General features: G+C 47.6%; 2 protein-coding genes and 1 long non-coding RNA gene across 3 annotated transcripts in view; all 3 read left to right on the top strand.

The window, feature by feature from the left end:
* Positions 1 to 2519, top strand: part of SPAG16 (sperm associated antigen 16) — a 65164-nt gene extending 62645 nt beyond the window's left edge. The window contains exon 17 of the mRNA XM_078865723.1: positions 2222 to 2519. Coding sequence (XP_078721849.1) covers positions 2222 to 2268 — 47 coding nt within the window. The 3' untranslated portion in view covers positions 2269 to 2519. The remainder of the gene's footprint in view (positions 1 to 2221) is intronic.
* A 4-nt stretch (positions 2520 to 2523) lies between these two features.
* Positions 2524 to 5322, top strand: LOC144938034 (uncharacterized). The gene is made up of 4 exons (XR_013637811.1): positions 2524 to 2585; positions 3776 to 3938; positions 4692 to 4744; positions 5312 to 5322. It is a non-coding gene; the product is annotated as an uncharacterized LOC144938034 (long non-coding RNA).
* Positions 5323 to 6522: 1200 nt separating this feature from the next.
* Positions 6523 to 18563, top strand: LOC144938032 (myosin light chain 3, skeletal muscle isoform-like). Its single transcript, XM_078865722.1, has 7 exons — positions 6523 to 6943; positions 8903 to 8930; positions 13791 to 13934; positions 15510 to 15683; positions 17624 to 17701; positions 18201 to 18241; positions 18393 to 18563. Exons 1-6 carry the CDS (start codon positions 6833 to 6835, stop codon positions 18227 to 18229), a joined length of 564 nt encoding a protein of 187 aa, XP_078721848.1. The 5' UTR covers positions 6523 to 6832; the 3' UTR covers positions 18230 to 18241; positions 18393 to 18563.
* The last annotated feature ends 1370 nt before the right edge of the window (positions 18564 to 19933 follow it).

Here is a 19933-nt window from a genome sequence, read left to right as displayed (position 1 = left end):
TACAAACCCACATGCATACACAACTACATGCCCACATCCATACACAACTACATGCCCACATGCATACACAACTACATGCCCACATGCATACACAACTACATGCCCACATGCATACACAACTACATGCCCACATCCATACACAACTACATTCCCACATGCATACACAACTACATGCCCACATGCATACACAACTACATACCCACATGCATACACAACTACATGCCCACATCCATACACAACTACATGCCCACATCCATACACAACTACATGCCCACATGCATACACAACTACATGCCCACATGCATACACAACTACATGCCCACATGCATACACAACTACATGCCCACATCCATACACAACTACATACCCACATGCATACACAACTACATGCCCTCATCCATACACAACTACATGCCCACATCCATACACAACGACATGCCCTCATCCATACACAACTACATGCCCATATCCATACACAACTACATACCCACATGCATACACAACTACATGCCCACATGCATACACAACTACATACCCACATGCATACACAACTATATGCCCTCATCCATACACAACTACATGCCCACATCCATACACAACTACATGCCCTCATCCATACACAACTACATGCCCACATCCATACACAACTACATGCCCACATGCATACACAACTACATGCCCACATGCATACACAACTACATGCCCTCACGCACACTGATGCTGTTGCCCATCGATGGCTGAGTGCTCCGTATCTGCTCATAGCCAGAGTTCTGTTCAGCAATACCAGGAGCGAGCGACTTGCCTTGCGCAGGCAAAGCTGTGTCTCGACTCAAGAGCATTCCTCATTTTCTTCACTGAGACCCACAACTCCGCCAACCACCGACCTCGTGCGTGGAGACAATATCAACCATCTCTCATTCTCTGACGCCACAGTGCAGTGGCAAAGTAATTTTAACAAAACAATTGAACTCACCTGCAGGAAATTAATGAAAATAGACATAAATCCAACCAAAAATGTTTTAATACAAATTCGCTCGACAATTGGTATCTGCCGAGAGGGCCATAACTGCAAAAAACGCCTTTGAGTCTCTGTAACTATTGCAGTTATTAAAGGCGGACCAGAATATAAATGATGATATAAAGAGGCAGGCACGAGCAGCTTGCCGTGCTTTTTTAAAAGTAACGTAGCAATGCATGAACAATGAGGGGTCAGCACTGACGGTGAGTGAAAACGACGTTTTACCTTAATAATTATGAATAGGCATTTACACTTTCTGGCAATTAAACAGGATGTGTTAAGATGTTCAAACACCAAATAGACACCTTTTGCACGGCATCAAGTCTACATGAGCCACACCAGCGACGTGCGGTGAGGTCAATGGCTGGGGATGGCTACATTGGTGACACACAGAGATAGTAACAGGCACGCGCTTATTGACCGCGCTCCATCCAGTTACTGAGGGGTTGCGCAATCAGAGGGGAGGCTGAGCTCGTGGCTGCCTCACCTCTCGTGTCTTCCTGTATTTACAACGGCGCTCCGCAAATTTGGCGATTTTGACTATAAAAATGATTGGAATCGTACATAAATGACATTTATAACACAGATCAGTGGAAAAATATTATTATTTATTTTATTATTATTTTAGTTTTCGTAACAGCTATTTTCATTGGAGTATGCCATTCACGTCCCTGAACCACACGTACTTGTGGTGAACACGCAAACACATGCTCTCAGAATTAATAGATGCATTGCCCGATACCAGAGACTTCTGTATGGCCTCGTCTCACCGGTGTCAGACCAGAGAACGCCAAAGGCGAGCAGCACAAAGACAATGCCACACGTATCACAGCATTTCTAGCTCGGGGTGATCAGCTATACCATGGGAACTTTTTGCCAATATCAAAGTATGAAAAAAAAATTTGTTAGTTTTCTTTTTTTTTCATATTTTGATACTGGCAAAAGGTCCCACGATATAACGTTTAACCAATCGGCTCCTTGACGTGGGATTTAAATGAACAGGGCTTATATTACAGACAACTACTTTTCCCTGGGGGGGGTGAGCGGTCCCTCATTGCTCGATTACATAATGCTTGCAGTTTACATTTTTCTTAGCTGGATGTCAACGCTTGTTTAGAATGTTTATCATATCGTGAGCGGCGGAGATCAGTGCCCGAGGTCGCGACAGGCACGCATAACACGTTCTCTCTCTCTCTCACACAGACGCACAAACACGCATCTCTCGGCGTTGTGCGGTGCGAAGTCTCTAGTTGCCCAGCTCTCCCCAGCTGCCCCCTTTACAACGTCGCCTCCAAGATGCAACGTGACACTTCGCGTGGCAGCCCCGTGGCACAGGGGGGCGGCAAGCTGCGTGCGGCTCATCAAGGAAACTGGCTTCGTGGCCATTCATTGTTTAAGGATCAATACCAACACAGCCGCCATTCACCACGAAGTGACGGTGGCGTCACCACGGCGTCTGTGCCAGGCTAGGTGCACTTTGAGGCCACGTGAAGTGTCAAAAGCTCGCTGACAGGAGGAGGTCTCGGGACAGACCCAGGTGCCATGGGTTGGCTGACTGAGATGAACGGTAAATGCACCCAGCTGTACCCCCTACTGTGCCAACTTGCTGTATTTTATCCACCTGGCATTCCGCTCGTTGTTGTGAGCGTTGCTCCTCTGCCCTCCGTTGTTGCTGGAGGGCGACTGGCTGCAACTTCCCAGTAGCAGCAGCGTCCTTCACGAGCCTCCTCCATATGAAGGGACCACCCGTCTCGTATTCGACATGCATGTGCGGCTCTTGAAATATTGAGGGGGGGGGTGTTATCGAATTCGAAACAAGAAAAAAATGGCTTTTCTCGTGATTTTGGTTGCCGACTTCTGTTCCCTTGCGATGTGCAACGCGCAACGTGGCTTTTTTCCCCATGCGATCGGGAGGAGGCAATTGGGTCAACATTGAGGTCACGGTGAAGGTCACAGAGGTCACAGGGTGCTCGCGGAAACTCGAGGAATTGAGCGAAGGTCGAAAGAAAAGCTCCGGGAGTGGAGGGAAGAAATGTGGCGAGATTCGGCGGCGCCTCCAGGGATCGGCTTCAGGGGGAGAAACCCGGTCTTGGGCAACCACGAGGAATCGGCCCCGTGTAGATACAGAGAGAGACAGAGAGAGAGAGAGACACGGAGATACAGGGAGACACGGAGACACAGGGAACGAGAGAGAGCGAGAGAGAGAGCGAGAGAGTGAGCGAAAGAGTGAGCGAGAGAGTGACCGAGAGAGTGAGCGAAAGAGTGAGCGAGAGGTGGGGGTTTACATAAAGCAAAGTTTAAAAAAAAAATTACAAAAAAAAAAGAGAGGAGACAAGGAGTTGCAGAGAAAGACACAGAGAGAGACACAAGGAGAGACAAGGAGACACAGGGAGTGAGAGGAGAGAAGGAGATACAGACAGAGACACAGGGAGAGAGAGATAGGAGACAATGAGATTGGCGGCCGGGGAAACGCGTACCACTTGTAAAGCTGTCGGAAATGTTGAGAACCCTAACATGGCGGTGTCGTTGGTTTATCGCAACGTGTCGCCTCGTCTCCCCTCACACGTGACACGTCAAGCCATGTAAGTGGCAAGTGCACAAGCCCCGCGCCAGAACAAGACAAAGAATTCACTCGTCAAACCAATCACGAATCGCCAAAGTACAGGCAGAGGCGAGAAGGCGTTTGTGAGAATGGTTTGACAAAGCCATCATCAATGTGTAATTCCGCACTTGTGAAGTATGTACATTTTTGCACAGGACATGGCTCTACTGAGCGCAATGTTGAGATCAGCGGGGGGAGCATGACGGTATACGACTGAGGAGTGTCAACCACTGGAATCGGGCGACGTTGAAGTGGCAAGCGACGATTTCACGACTCTCCCGAGCCTCGTGATTCGCGAGCTCTTCAGAGCGACTCGAGGTGACTCTCTGGGCTCTTCAGTCGCCTGCTCTTGAAAGGCCACGCCGCGTGTGGATTGTTGACGAGTGCGCTGAGTTTGTTGTTAATTGTGCTGGTGCACCGCCGCCCAAGGCATCAGCAGCAGCGTCACCACATAATGCGTCTAATTCAGGACCCATCGGTGTGGTCAATAGACTTGGAAATTACATTCTATGTATGTGTGTATAACGTCTTTCGCATCGTACGTAGCCAACCGTGCTAATCGGAAGGACAACAAAACTAAACACAAACATAAATTAGTTTTCAATCTGCCTCTCAAGACAAGACTTTGGAAGGCCCTCCCATCGTCTCCCTTTGCCATGTTCTTACAATATAATCCTTGATCCATTTCAGAGAAACTCTTACCTATTGCAATTACCTCGGCGATGTTTATTGCCGATTTGCCTGCGCGTTTTGGGCCTTCGGGGCCTGTGCACCGAGCAGCTGGTTCCAACTATCGCTGGAAGCAAAACACCTGGTTTATAGGGAAGAGTGGACTGACGTCCGTGATTTCAGATGTCTATATCAGGCACTCTTCTTGTGTTTCCCAGTGTAGTTCAGGGCGTGCTCGCATTCAATAATATTTGTCGTGAGGGAGGCAGTTGTTGATTGAAGACAGACACACGTGTTCTCACACACATGATACCCAGTAATAATTCAGCCATGGCCTAATTATATCCACGGCCATAATAGCCCAGTTTTAAAGTTGTACAATTTGTGTGTAATACTGTGCAGGACTCGCAAACCGCACATCACTCGGGCCGTCCGACACTCCCCGCCTTCAACCGGTCAGCAAAACTTGACTTTGTTTAAACATAAATGTAAAGTACCCCTCGTTAGAACGACAGTCGCCCCCCTCCTCTCAACGCCCTCCCCTCTCCACCACCCCCTGAGTGCCCCCCGCTTGCGCGTGACAACCCCCAGCGCCCCCCACTCCACAACTCGCATATCACCCCAGTCGCCCCCTTACACCCCCCACCCCCTCGGCACCCCCCACGCACCCCGCACCCCCACGCACCCCCCACCCTCACGCACCCCGCACCCCCACGCACCCCGCACCCCCACGCACCGCCAACCCCCACGCACCCCCCACCCTCACGCACCCCCCACCCCCACGCACACCCCACCCTACGCACCCCCCCCCCCCACGCACCCCCCACCCTCACTTTCCCTCGGTGCCCCCCCCCCACGCATCCCTCACCGGGCGCCCCCCCACCCCCAGGTACCGGCCACCCGCCCCCTCGCACCTGCGCGCTGTCAGCCAGCCAGCAAAACTTTTGTTGTTGTTGCTAATATGGTACGACAGTGGCAACTTTCACGAGCGCCCACAAAGTGAAGTTATTGTCAACCGGCAGGTGATCATCCCTGGCAGCGGAAGGGGACAGCCAGAACGTGACCATCAACTTTGCGACGCAACTCTCCGTCCAGTGGCGCAAATCGAAAAGCGACCACACAACACCTGCAATGCATTTCGCAGTTACGCTCCGTGAAAATCTCCTTAATGTTTTTTTTTTTAATGAGCAGGGAATGTGCCTCCTTCACACATCAGTCGTTCAACATAAAATGTAACAGTAGTTTAAAAGAGTAATGTTGCCAACATTTTGGAACATGTTTATTAACATCATATTTCAATATTATGAAAGAGGAGTCGAATTGTCTGCATATTTAGTAAGTACAAAAAGAAAATGTATACGGATAATTTAGAGAAAGGCAAGTAACATTTCTCGGGCATATAATGAGAAAACAAGAGACTCAATATAAAGTTTTGACTGGGGAAATTATCGGAACAAGAAGTCAGGGAAGACCGCAAATTCAGTTGGAGAAGCAATTTGAGCAATCTGATGCAACTGGGAGGAGTCTCCAATGTCGACTTCTTGGGTAAATGTCACGGACAGAGCTCAATGAGAGAAGGGCACGATGGCCACTGCCATTGAGAAAGGACACGTGGCTCATAGACAGATTCTCTTGGAACTTGTAATCTCCACAGCGGCGCTTACGTCACAATGCTAGAATGCAAATAAAGTAAAATATTAAAGTAATGTTTGACCACTTTAAATCTTCAGATTTACCTTGAACAGGAGATACTAGAACACACACATCAGATCTAGATTTGAAGTTTTCTTGACTGCAGGGATCCATACTCTTTGGTTCTTTCGGTAAAGTCACGTAAGTGTACAATACAATAAATAAAATCACGACGTTTCGGGCGCAACACAAGCGTCCGTCATCAGGTGCTGTGGTTGTCCCACCCGATGACGGACGATTGTGTTGCGCCCGAAGCGTCGTGATTTAATTGATTGTATTGTACACCTACGTGACATTACCGAAAGAACCAAAGGGTACACACATCATAGTCAACGTTTCTCTAGTGTTTTTTTGTGTGTTCAGTTTGCCGTCCTTCTCCCGCACATCCGATGAGCTCGGTGCGAAGTAAGTCCAACACACAGAGCGCGCACAAACAAGTGGCCTTCACTCATTTTCAGAGGGGGGGGGCACGTTCGCCGATAAGACATCATCAGTGTGAGGGCCGCCACACATTTAAAACCCGGGGGGGGAGGGGGTGTCACGTGTTGTGTATTTTTTTTGGGGGGGCGGTGCCCCCCGTGGTTGGCCTTACAATGAAGGACACTGAGCCAGGGTGGTGATGGTGTCAACCACGGGGGGATTGACACTCACCCCCCTTCGCTCACTGCGCCGGTGTCGTAATAAAACAATGAACACGCGCAGCGGGTTCACGGCCTCGCTCCGCCCAGCACCCCCCCCCCCCGCCCGCAGAGGACCCCTATAAGACTCCGGGACTTTTCGCTCGCTCCGCCACCTTCTTGCCGCGGCACCAAAGGAGGGCCCCAGGACATCGAGAAGACAGACAGAGAGAGATGGCACCGAAGCCTCCGGCTAAGAAAGCGGCCGAGCCCGCCGCCGCCGCTCCCAAGCCTCCTCCCCCCGAGCCGCCCAAGGAGCCCGGCTTCGACCCCACCACGGTCAAGGTAGCCAGCAGCACACACACACAGCAGCACACACACACAGCGCACACACACACAGCACACACACACAGCACACACACAGCAGCACACACACACAGAAGCAGCAGCACACACAGAAGCAGCAGCAGCACACAGCAGCACACACAGCACACACAGAAGCAGCAGCAGCGCACACACGGCACACACACACAGCACACACACAGCAACACACAGCACACACACAAAAACAGCAGCAGCACATACACAGCACACACACACACAGCAGCACACATCACACACACACAGAAGCAGCAGCAGCACACACACAGCAGCACACAGCAGCACACACACAGCACACATACACAGCACACACACACAGCAGCACACACACAGAAGCAGCAGCAGCACACACAAAGCAACACACAGCAACACACACATAGCAGCACACACACACAGCAACATACACACAGCAACACACACACAGCACACACACACACATCACACACACAGAAGCAGCAGCACCGCACACAAGCAGCGGCAGCACACACAGAGAAGCAGCACACACACAGTAGCAGAAGCACACACACACAAACACGTTCCACACGGGTTATCATCACCCAGCACCTCCTCCTGTGCCACGGCACTTGGCCAGGAGTCGCGCAGCTCCAAAACAATAACAAGAGGAGACATTTGTTTTTATTATCTCGAATTCCGTTCAATGAAAACCACCTAAATATTTCAAGAGCGGCAACACGTGTGACCCCGTCACCAGGCCAATGAAGACTCGGCGCGATCTGTTGACCCCGATGTCATCGTCTTGTACAGCAATTATCATATTTTAGTCTGTGACGGAGTGTAGAAATGTTCGAATGAAGGACGCTTCTGTGATCTCTCCATGGAAGGTTCCGCGTAAACATTAATACATAAACGCGTTGCTTTAGTGAGATGTCAGTAATCGATCAACCACGTGAGCTACTCAGGTGAACGTCACGTGATGGTCACAGGTGAATGTCACGTGAGCGACTCAGGTGAATGTCACGTGACAGTCACAGGTGAACGTCACGTGATGGTGTCAGGTAAATGTCACGTGACGGTCTCAGGTGAATGTCACGTGACGGTCTCAGGTGAACGTCACGTGATGGTCTCAGGTGAACGTCACGTGATGGTCTCAGGTGAACGTCACGTGACGGTCTCAGGTGAACGTCACGTGATGGTCTCAGGTGAACGTCACGTGATGGTGTCAGGTGAACGTCACGTGATGGTCTCAGGTGAACGTCACGTGATGGTCTCAGGTGAACGTCACGTGATGGTCTCAGGTGAACGTCACGTGATGGTCTCAGGTGAATGTCACGTGATGGTGTCAGGTGAACGTCACGTGATGGTCTCAGGTGAACGTCACGTGATGGTCTCAGGTGAATGTCACGTGATGGTCTCAGGTGAACGTCACGTGATGGTCTCAGGTGAACGTCACGTGATGGTCTCAGGTGAACGTCACGTGATGGTCTCAGGTGAACGTCACGTGATGGTCTCAGGTGAATGTCACGTGATGGTCTCAGGTGAACGTCACGTGATGGTCTCAGGTGAATGTCACGTGATGGTCTCAGGTGAACGTCACGTGATGGTCTCCGCAGCTTCTTGTCGTCCAGGTGCTGCTGCTGACATTAACGTCACGCGTGATGATCACCGCACTGGGGTCATTTAAAGCGGTTGAAATTCAATGAGTACGGGAATACATTGTCCATGGATTTAGGTCACGGATATTTCACCAGTTCCGTGAAATGGATAATGATGTTGACATGGTTTATATTACTTAAATGTGTGTTTTATAATAACCGTATATTTATACTATATTACAATATTAAAGATGTGATTTAGAAACTCAAGAGTTGACGGAAGCAACGTTTTAAATGTTCACACTGACTGTATTGTAAAGCGATGTAAAGTGCCTATTTAACAATGAATTCTTTTCATTAACATTTCCAGGTCGAGTTTTCACCAGACCAGATCGAGGGTGAGTGTAAACAAATAATCCGGTGGTTCTTGGGTGGATTTCTAACATCCCGTGTCAACCATCACTTTGAATAACGCATTCACATTGACCCCGCTGTGTTAGCAGTCAGCGGCTCTGTAAGCGTCCCCCTGCTGCAACCAGGCCTACCCCAACCCCTATCACTACCTCCACCACTACCACTACCCTAACTACTATCACTACCCCAAACCTCTATCACTACCCCAACCTCTATCAATACCTCAACCTCTATCACTACCCCTATCACTACCCCAACCTCTGTCACTACCCCAACCCCTATCACTACCTCAACCCCTATCACTACCCCAACGCCTATCACTACCCCTAATACCCCAACCTCTCCTTAACCTCTCCCACCTGTTCTCTTGTTATCTTGAACTACACCACCACTATTAATAAGCCCACTCTTTATCTCAGCTGCAATCATCTTATTTACAATTTTATCTTTGTTAATCTATAAAAGAGTAGGGCACACTGTCACAATATTGCCAACATTTTGAGATGTTTAATGTAATTAATATCGCTTATTTAACTCAAGCACAGACAAGAGATGAGTAACATAAATGTGTCACGGATAGCAGCAGGGTACAAAGAGGCAACTGGTAATAATAATTAGAGAAGTGTCAAGTTATATGTCTCGGACATGGAATGAGAAAACAAGAGACTGAAAACACAATTATGGTTTTGATTGGGAAATTATCGGTACCACAAGAAGTTGAAAAAGACAGCTCATTAAGTTACAAAAGCAATTTTAACAACTGGATGCAACTGGTATGAGGATCTATGGGATAGTTGTTCAGTAAATATCATGGACAGAGTTAAATGGAAGCAAGGCAATGCATGCTGACGTCTTGAAGAAAGGGCAATACTCGCATAGAGAGAGAGGTTGAACTCAGGCAATTGAGACCGGGTAGCTTTTGTAACAAATGCTGAAGAAAACATGCAAAGAGAGTTTACTGAGAATACCAACACGGGGTGGAAATCAGTACAAGAACAAAACATATAGCGCACATAAAAGGTGAAATTAAAGAAAGTCCCTTAAACATTACACAACGTGAAAATGTCAAGTGTTTACTGCAATATCAAGAACATGACATCACAGCAGCATTGGCTCTCGATGTTGTATATGTCTCAAATAAAACGGAGGTACGTTGGTGAGACACCGTTGAGGCATGCGGTAAAGCTGCAGCCCTGCAATTGCGCGCCCTGCGTCACCGCTGGCGGAAAGGGCCCCGCTGCAGGGAGGCCTCTGGAGAGAGAGCGAGAGCCTCTCCAGAGGAGGGGGCATGTTTTTGGCGGGTCAGACAGACGTCTTGGAAAGAAGAAGTTGGAGTTAGTGTGGCCCGCACTTTCACCCCACCGCAACGGACGCGCCAGTTGAGCGCGGGGCGCACCGATTGTGTCAGCGGCCGGGCGGGCGGATTAAAATTAAATTCTAAACCACTGTGGGCAACTGCCGCGTCTTGGGATCGAATGGAGCCGGCAAACCCACTTGGATTGTGTGTCTCTGCAGCTGTCCGCCGCCAACTTAGGCCACTGACGCGACACCGGCATGTCCGTGTGTAACACTGTGTAACAACAAATATGTTTTTGTTCCTGGGTAGTAAGTGTTATTTTCTAATTGCTTAAGCCTCAAAAGTATTTAAAAAATGGCTATTATTCCACACAAACTTTGCTTTTGTGACCAGGACAGAGATATTTTAAATGTACCTATTTTCAATGAGAAAGCGTGTGCATTTGTGTCAATTATGGACTCAGACTATTGTCCTATCTTCTCATAGAGTCCCTGGCACGTAATAATATGCTACACAGTGGCAGTGGGGGTCGCAAAATGCCGATTTATTCCTAATAAACCCCAATGATCCGATCGAAATTAGGGATTTCGATCGGATCATTGGGGGGGCACGTGCCACCCCCACCCCACTGGCTCCGCCAGTACCTATTTTCAATGAGAAAGCGTGTGCATTTGTGTCAATTATGGACTCAGACTATTGTCCTATCTTCTCATAGAGTCCCTGGCACGTAATAATATGCTACACAGTGGCAGTGGGGGTCGCAAAATGCCGATTTATTCCTAATAAACCCCAATGATCCGATCGAAATTAGGGATTTCGATCGGATCATTGGGGGGGCACGTGCCACCCCCACCCCACTGGCTCCGCCAGTACCTATTTTCAATGAGAAAACGGGCGAATTTGTGTCATTCCTTCACATAAAGTCCTGGTCACAAAAGCAAAGTTTGTGGGGAATAATAGCCATTTTCTATACTTTTGAGGCATTAGCAATAACAAAATAACACTACCCAGGAACAAAAATCATGTTACATAGTGTAATTTAGCACGTCGATAATGCTGCAGCTCAATCAAACCAAAATCATTGGCAGCGCTCGCTGTTTTGCCCGTCTCGCTCCCACACACGACACTCACTCAACGTTCACCCCCGCTCGAGCGATTCAATTAGCGGATAATAAAATTGTCGACGGTTGGACGGGCAGATTGTGGCGAAAACAAGCAAACAATAGAAATAACATCCGGCAGCCGCAGTCGCGGTGTGTCGCTTACACGCGCGACGGAGCCGCAGCCAATCGCAACCGTCAGAGTTAAAGATCGAGGGGCATCATAGACAACTCCCACAATCACAGGGAGAAACTTCGCAACAGCCGCCGCCAGCCAGCCAGACAACTGCTTAATCTAATTTTAAGGGTGAGTGTCAGGGCCCCGCTGAATGTATCCGTGATTAAGTCGCCAGCAGGCGCACCGAGGGACCGCAAATGTGCCAACACCGGACCCACTCCCCCATCACCTGCTCCCTCCTCCCTCTCGCTTCGTTGGACTGCCCCACCACCACCACCGTCGCCTGCTCAGTGCCCCACGTGGTGGTGGTAGTGGCTCTTGTAACGTTCCAGTCGTGAGTTGTCTGCACGGGTTCCTCCTCAATATCTCGCTCTCTCCACGCCAAACGTGACGTCGCGAAAGAATACAAACTCGATGCAATCGTCAATAAACACTGTCTGTGCCCTTAAATAATAATGATAATAATGTAATAGGCGACGTTTCGGGTGATGGCCCTTCTCTGGTAGCACGTAGCACCGTTTTATGGAGCAGATTAAGAATTTGTATCTAAGAGTTGTGCTGCTCTTCATGCAGCCACGTGAGAAGGGTGCACGCAACATGAAACATTCGCGGACACAGGCAGTGACAGACGAGTTTCCAAAGAAGGATCAAACTAAACTTCACTCTTTTTTTTCTTTATCCGGTAAGGCCCCACCGAGCTATGTATCTGTTTTTCAGAAGTGACCACTGGCCATCACGAATGATAGCTCAACGAAGCGACTTCTTATCGTGTGGAAATGTATAGCAGCCAAATACTCTTGATTTGAAGCTTTCGTGACTGCAGGAATCCATACTCTTTTGTTCAATCGATAAAGTCACGTAGGTAGAAAATAAAATAATTTCCACCTACATGACTTTACCGAATGAACCAAAGAGTACAGCCAAATACTCTGAAAGCATATTTTCTAAATTTGGAGGGAAACCCCGCAGGACCCGGAGGAAAATGCACTCGACCACAGGGAGAAAGAGACATGCAAACAGCAAATATACAGGGTCGGGAAGCCACAACCTCCTGTACACCAGGCGAGGTAGTTAACATCTAGTCACCGTGACACCCTGTGTGGCGCCGCCCTCTGGAGCTATCCCCCGCAGCCCCTCCCCTCGGTTCCCATATATTCTTTCACATTTTTACGGTGGAACAGATATCGAACAAAAATCTATCGTTTTATTTTGTACTGTATGCAGTGTTCACTGCGGATATATTTACTGTCCTTGCGATTGCACATCCAGCAGTGGAGTGAGCTTAAATGGACATGTAGAGAGCAGTGCACTATTATTAGTGTAAGGACATTCATGGACAAAGAGATCAACTTAAGTTAAAAGAGGTTTCATTACTCTCAGAGGGCATGGGCAAATATAACTGCTCAACGTCACTTCCATTGATAGATCACGGGCCGTTACACAACATTCAGACTGTGCATGCCGTAAAATTTCAAGTTTAACGTCACCAAAATTGTTTGCACATCACGCGAACACATAATTGCACATTGTGTTACATTATTAATGTAAAAAAATAACGTGTTTAGAAGGAATACCTTCAGCGGAGGTAAAAAAAATACATCACTTCTTCCAAAATACAATGCGAAAGTCTTTATGCATTTCAAATCAATGTAGATCTGGTTCCCGTAAATCACGTAACCTTTGTGTGAACAACCCCACTCTGAATCCCTCCTCTCTCATCTGTCTTTGCTATCTAAATCTGCTCAAGCCTCCCGTGAATCACGTGACTTGTGTGTGGCCACTCCCACCCTGAATCCCTTCCCTCTCCCCGCCCCCTTTGAAAACACACGCTGCTGCTCTGTGAAGCTCACTTCTGCACACTCCTTCCTCTCTCCCTCTCTTACCCCCCCGCTCATCATCATCACCCTCTCATCCCCGACATCTTGGCCCGTTCATTCCTTCTCACGCTCCTTCCCTTCCTGCCCGCTGCTCTTTCTGTCTTCCTGCTGCTCATCTTGAGCCGTGCCCTCTTTGCCCGTCTTGGGGACTTCCATCCCGCTATCCCTTCCCTTTCCCGGTCACCTCGCCCGCCTAACTGCTCCCCTTTTACGCAGCTGGCTCAACTCCTCTTGCCGTGGTGTGCCACGGGTAAAAAATTCGTGTACGCTTTACATATATACCGTAGTACAGTAGTTACATTGTTTCTGTGTAAACAGATGGACTACTTCAGCTTTAACAACGACGCAATTCGGAATACACGTTGTGATTCTAATCTCTTTCCCACATGCAGAGTTTAAGGAAGCCTTCGCCCTGTTTGACCGCACGGGCGACGTCAAGATCACGTACTCCCAGTGTGGCGATGTCATGCGAGCCCTCGGCCAGAACCCGACCAACGCAGAGGTCCTGAAAGTGCTCAACAAGCCCAAGCCAGATGGTGAGGGGACCACAGCACCTCCATCGCCGCCACCACCACCGATGGTTGGCTTTGCTCTAAAACGCGGTGGCACCTGTTTGTTTATGCCACGTGTCGTCCGTTTCCTTATTCGGCACCTCACTCACTTGCGTCGTCGAAGATGATTGCACTCAGGACGGTCTGATGGCAATACAACTCTTTAATAATCACGAAAAAAACCTGGGAACAACCAAAACAACACAGCTCACACCATAGCTCCACCCTCACTGTTCAAAACGGCAGGAAGAAAATGGCTCCCATCTCTTTTACCATGACGCCCAAATGTAAGTTGTCTACACGTGTTTGAAATATAGAACTCCTCTTATCCTTGACCCGATTACCCGCTACTTCTATTAACAGCGCATATTGTAGGGTCTACGGCCCTATACATTCCTATGCTTTGCTATCGGCAATGTGAGGGTTGCTCTTTTCTATTAACACTGGGGAAAGAGGAGTTTGCCTTCATTGACTCACCCATGCAATTCCCTCAATAGTATCGGGCACCAATGCGGACTTTGAGACGTGCTTCATCGGCAATAGAAAGATGGACAAATAACTCGATCCGGATATACAGCGAGTCTTAACGAGATTTCGAATGTATTAACTATGCCTTGAGACACTTTGTCCAAGGACACGAATCAAACAGTGGCGGATAATAACTTCTCACATCTACGCAGCGCCATCGCGCGCTAACAACTTCAAAACACCGCGTACCACACCATAGCGCCCCCCACACGTCGGCAAATCACAGAACATCAAGCCCTGCCGACTCCGGTCAAAGCCAGACTTTGTGGCGCCTCTGCTTCCGGAGATGGGGGCTTTGGAGGAATTTTCCCCCCATAACCACTCACGCCCTTTTATCTCATGTAACACAGACCACCTCGGCTCACCCCGGTGCGACAGCGCTCGTCCACACCGTTACATGCTACTTTTCCCATCAGTCCATGCGAAACGGCGTCCGATTAACCCACAATTTGTTTGTGCGCGAGTTGAGCCACTTGGCAAATTCATGCAGTTGCTCGCGGATTATCAGCAGATATTACCTCACGTCACAACTCCCATTGTCAACAGGTGTTTTTTGCGGATATTCGGAGTTCAGAAACGGAAATATTCATATTATCGGCAATCATCCACAGAATGTTTTCCCACGGATAAATGGACAAAATTCTCGGATAACCCCGTGGATAAGAGGGTCTGCGATATTGGCCCCCACATCACAACGGATCAGAGTTCTCACGCATAGCTCTCGAAAGAATCCCAAAATAATTCGCAATACAATCTCTGTGTGGTATTAGTGCATTACCTCAAATTGCAATAGCTCAGCCATGTTGTACGAATATAACAATTCTAAGACAAGACGGAGTAAGTGGATTGTACATTTGAATAAAGGGCAGGAGGAGCTCGCACCGTTACCATTGTGACGTTAATTCGTCATGTAACGAGAGACTTCTAAACGTTCAACGGTGGCATGCGTCAATTTCCAGTCAGTTTTTCCAGCGCATGAAAAGTACCGACCCCCACTGTCCGCCCCCGCCCCCCACCGATGCTGCGTTGCAGAGATGCTGATTAAGGACATGGACTTTGAGACCTTCTTGCCCACGCTGCAACACGTCGCCAACTCCAAGGACCGCGGCACTCTGGAAGACTTTGTGGAGGGCCTGCGCGTGTTCGACAAGGAGGGCAACGGCACCGTGATGGGTGCTGAGCTTCGTCACGTCCTTGCGACGCTCGGTGAGAGGAGCGAGTAGCCACCATCGCCGTCGGCAATAGACGTGGCGAGATGTTAACTTCCTTCGCTTGGTATGCTGGAGGTCGTGAGTTCGACCCTGGCGACTATATATTTGGAGTTTGCGTGTTCTCTCCGTGGTCGCGTGGATTTTTATTCGGGTCCTCCGGTTTTTCCTTTTCATTTAGAATCAACATCACGCATTTAAATTATTTGGCTGCGATACATTTCCACATGATAAGCCACTTTGTTGAGCTTTCATGTGTGGCCAGGTCGCTGCTGAAAAATAGCTATATAGCTCAGTGGGCTTTACCTGGTCAAATAAAAATAGTACAGTCGTAGGTTTTTTGGGTTAGATCGCGTAAGTATAAATGTGTCGTTAAACCCGGCACCGACCGACGCAGCCAATTCGTAAGGTTTGTCACGTAAACAAAAAGGTAACAATTAGTCACTACTTCAGTTCACAATGGTGTGTTGGAGAGTAAACACACAACATTTACAATTCGAGTACTGTGATGTTTCGCCGATGATTGCAACCAGCTTCATCAGGCGATTAGCCAGAAATGTGAAAAAGTTCCCCTGTTTCGGCCTTAAATAGAGCAAAGGTGATGTCATCACTGTGAGCCGATCCGGTGCGAAGACCAAGCGGGGTTAATGTTATCATATAAATTACAATGGATCATGTTAATCTGAAAATATGCAGTACCTGTTATGAGTTTGGTTATGCACATTTAAGTAGCATACAGTGGAATGCTTTTATGTTCAGTTTGTTGTACAAACATTATGTTAACCTGAGAATATACAGAGAATATGCAGTAGCTACTATTGGTTTCTCACAGTTAATCAACATAGAGTGGAATACTTTTACGTTTATCTGAGAATATAGTGCACTGCACCATGAATCCAGTGACTCGGGTTTAGTTCCCACTCACGGTCGACACCAGTGGCAATTACCTGAACCGGTCCTGGGCTTCCCCTAGGTCGACTCAGCCTCAAATGAGTACCTGGTGCGGTGTGTAAATATCACCACTAGGGAGGCAAAGGCAGCCAGGCGTGGTGTTGGCCACCCACCCTCTTCGTGTGCTGTGCTGGCCTTAATCGTAATTTAAAAGTATAAAGCTCCCTTTAACAATCATTCTCAGGGCGCTTCATAGGTGCTCGCTAACAGCACGTGCTCTAACAGTATGATAAAGTGTATACGGGGATCTTTGTTTACCCGTGCACAGGATGTGCATGTTTGTGTCATTAGTATTACAAATTGGGGGGTCTCGTGTAATTACGTTTTCAATGAGAGGTCTAAATCTGCAGTGGAATCCAATGAGTGAGCAATGCAGAATCTGAGAAAGTGGTGAGCCATTGACTGTACATTTAAAAGACTGAAATGTCGCAGTCAGGCGGGAAGACGAGTTGCAAGTTTATTTTGTTTTAAGCATCTGATAAATCTAGAGTCCATGATGAGTCTCATTTGCAATAGTGACCTGGATCCCCAACATGACAAAGACAAAATAAAATTCGGCAATGAAGCAAATCAATCAGAACAAAAGCAAATACTGTACAACAAACCCACCGCATCACATGAGTAATCAAAGTTATTGCACAAACATTAATTAAGCTAAATAAAAGCTGAAAACAAATTTCCCTGCAGCAAAAATAGGCTCTAAGCAGATCACCTGCAGATTGATAACAATTTTTTTTCAAAAACTCAGCTACCGTAGCGCTAAATATTAAACAGATACAGACTATCGGTTTAACTATAGTCCCTGATATGTAAACAAATACCGCACGGATATTTGTCAAACACAATTGCAGGGCGAAGTTCTAAAGAATGGACGGTGTCACGTCAAATTGTGATTTATATGGGAAGACATCGGGACGATGAGTTCCAACGTCCCGTGGTATGGGGCATGAAGGATATTTGAGTGACACGTGCGGATTGGGTGTGCAGGGGAGAAGATGACTGAGGATGAAGTGGAACAGCTGATGTCTGGACAGGAGGACAGCAATGGAGACATCAACTATGAAGGTAAGCCTACTTCCCTTCCCATCGCCAACCAATTGCCCTTTACTTGTCAAACGCTGCCGATCGGAACACGACACTTGTAATCGACAAAGTCTACTTTAGCAGAAGTGCGCATCGATGAACTCGCACGGATAAAGTATGCGTTGCTGTTGCCTGTGAAGGCACGGTAGCTTTGTTGTCGTGGACACGGCGGACCAGATGTCTTGTGACCTAGATTTAATTTTCTAAAACGTAATATATATTTTTAAGAAAGGGTTATTTCAAACATAAATGATCGTGCAAATGGGAAAAAATGCTCGGGATCAATTAATTGAGTGACAACAAGACATCTGGACCACCACCCATATCGTCACATTTATATTTACGTGATCTAACCCCAAAAGAAACTCTGTTATGGAAAGTATTTCACGATTACATTTGTATTCATTGATACATTTATACGGTAAGTTGTTAGTTATTATGCCGACGCCTTGATTTTTCTTCCGTGTATCTGCGATTGCAGCGTTCATCAAGCATATCATGGCGGGCTGAGGGCTGCCTCAGGTGAGCGAATGTCTCCTCTGTCAGCTGGGCCAAAGAACACCGCACTCTACCGTACTGTGCATGAAACAATACAAAATGATACAAAAAAATGTACGCTTCGTGGGCGGACAGTTTCCTCTCGTGAATTACGTATTTTGTTTTTCTCTTCCAGAAACCATTCACCTTGACTGACAGACACCCCCCACCAATTTTGAAACGGCAAATGAGCAAAGAAACAACCTCCACCAAATGTCAAAATTTGTGTCGTTTATGTGACGATAAAATGTTCTTCCATTGTAATAAATTATCTTTAAAAGAACGTTCAAAATCCTCATTTATAAAGTACTAATGTCATGTCTGAGCAAATTACGTTAAAGACAATGTGCACCAGCAGAGTACGACGCTATAGAAGTTGACACGAAGGGAGAAACTTACATCCTGGGTGGCCGACCCTGGTTAGCACTGTGGGTGTGTTAATCGACAAAAAAAATACTGTACATGCCGTTTGCCTCACAGTGGCTGTTCAATAACCAATGATGTCATTTGCAAGAGCAGACCATCGTGCGCCGGTGTCAGGGTCCAAATATGGCAAATTCGAAAAATAATATGCGAACTCAATTGGGATCACGCAGCAGGGTTCGTCGTTGCAAAGCCACCACGGGCCACTGGCGGCCCCTGGTGGCCCCTGGTGGCCCCTGGTGGCCTCCAGTGCGGCCCCTGACGTGTGGCCCCCGATAATACACAAATTGTGAAAACACCCCCCATCATCATCATCGTGCTGCTGTCAAACCCCCAATGGTTTCAATGTGTGGCGGCCCTTACACTGATGAGGTCTTATTGGCGAAATTGGGCCCCCCTCTGAAAAATCGTGAAGAACACTGATTTACAGCATTCATCTCTCCCTGCCTGTATGCAGGCCAGGTGCTGTTTTTTCCTTGTGCCCACAGAGACAGCTGCCACTAAGGGTGCCCTTTCAGATGTGTTGAGATGACGACATGTAACGTAGGTCGCTCTGAGATGCCCTGGCGTACAGCGTACTCGTTCTGTTAAAAATAAATCGTTAATACAAATTAAATTAATACTGTAACTATATATGTAATAATCATTAATAAGCATGAACTAGTGCTTCCTCCATTTGTTTTTAATTCAGTGACAAATTATATTCAAATTTTCTAATAAAAAATATATTTCATATAGTGTCATGTACATTTTAATCTCAAAATGTTGAACATCAAAAGTCACTTAAACTTAAAAAAATGGTACGAGAATACCACAGAGAAACAAACCAAGTGTAAAAACGCGTTTCGTGTTTACGCAGGGAGGGCGACAGTATAAATTTAAGCTCCTCACATTGGCAAAAATCCAGTGAATAATAACAACAACAACAATAGTTCTATCCCACACAGCGTCATCCATGCAAACAGCGCCCAGAATGCTGAACATCGCGATGCCACAGCACACATCAACAATAGGCAGCAGCAGCAGCAAACAAGAAAGTGTTTAATTGTGACTTGGCGACTGAAAGGGAGCTGATGTGACGTACGCTCACACATTTTTGATCTATGGTGTAACCAGCAACTGGAGATGTTATCTCCCTCGCCTGGTATGCAGGGGGTCGTGGGTTCGGTTGCGACCCTGACACCTGCTGTATATTTTGAGATTCCATGTCCTCCCCATAATCGTGTGGATTTGTATCCGGGATCTCCAATTTTT

Source organism: Lampetra fluviatilis, chromosome 21 (assembly GCF_964198595.1).
Source record: "Lampetra fluviatilis chromosome 21, kcLamFluv1.1, whole genome shotgun sequence".
NCBI classification, from domain to species: Eukaryota; Metazoa; Chordata; class Hyperoartia; order Petromyzontiformes; family Petromyzontidae; genus Lampetra; species Lampetra fluviatilis.
The sequence above is the reverse complement of the archived record's forward strand: the minus strand, read 5'-3'. Positions and strand labels throughout refer to the sequence as shown.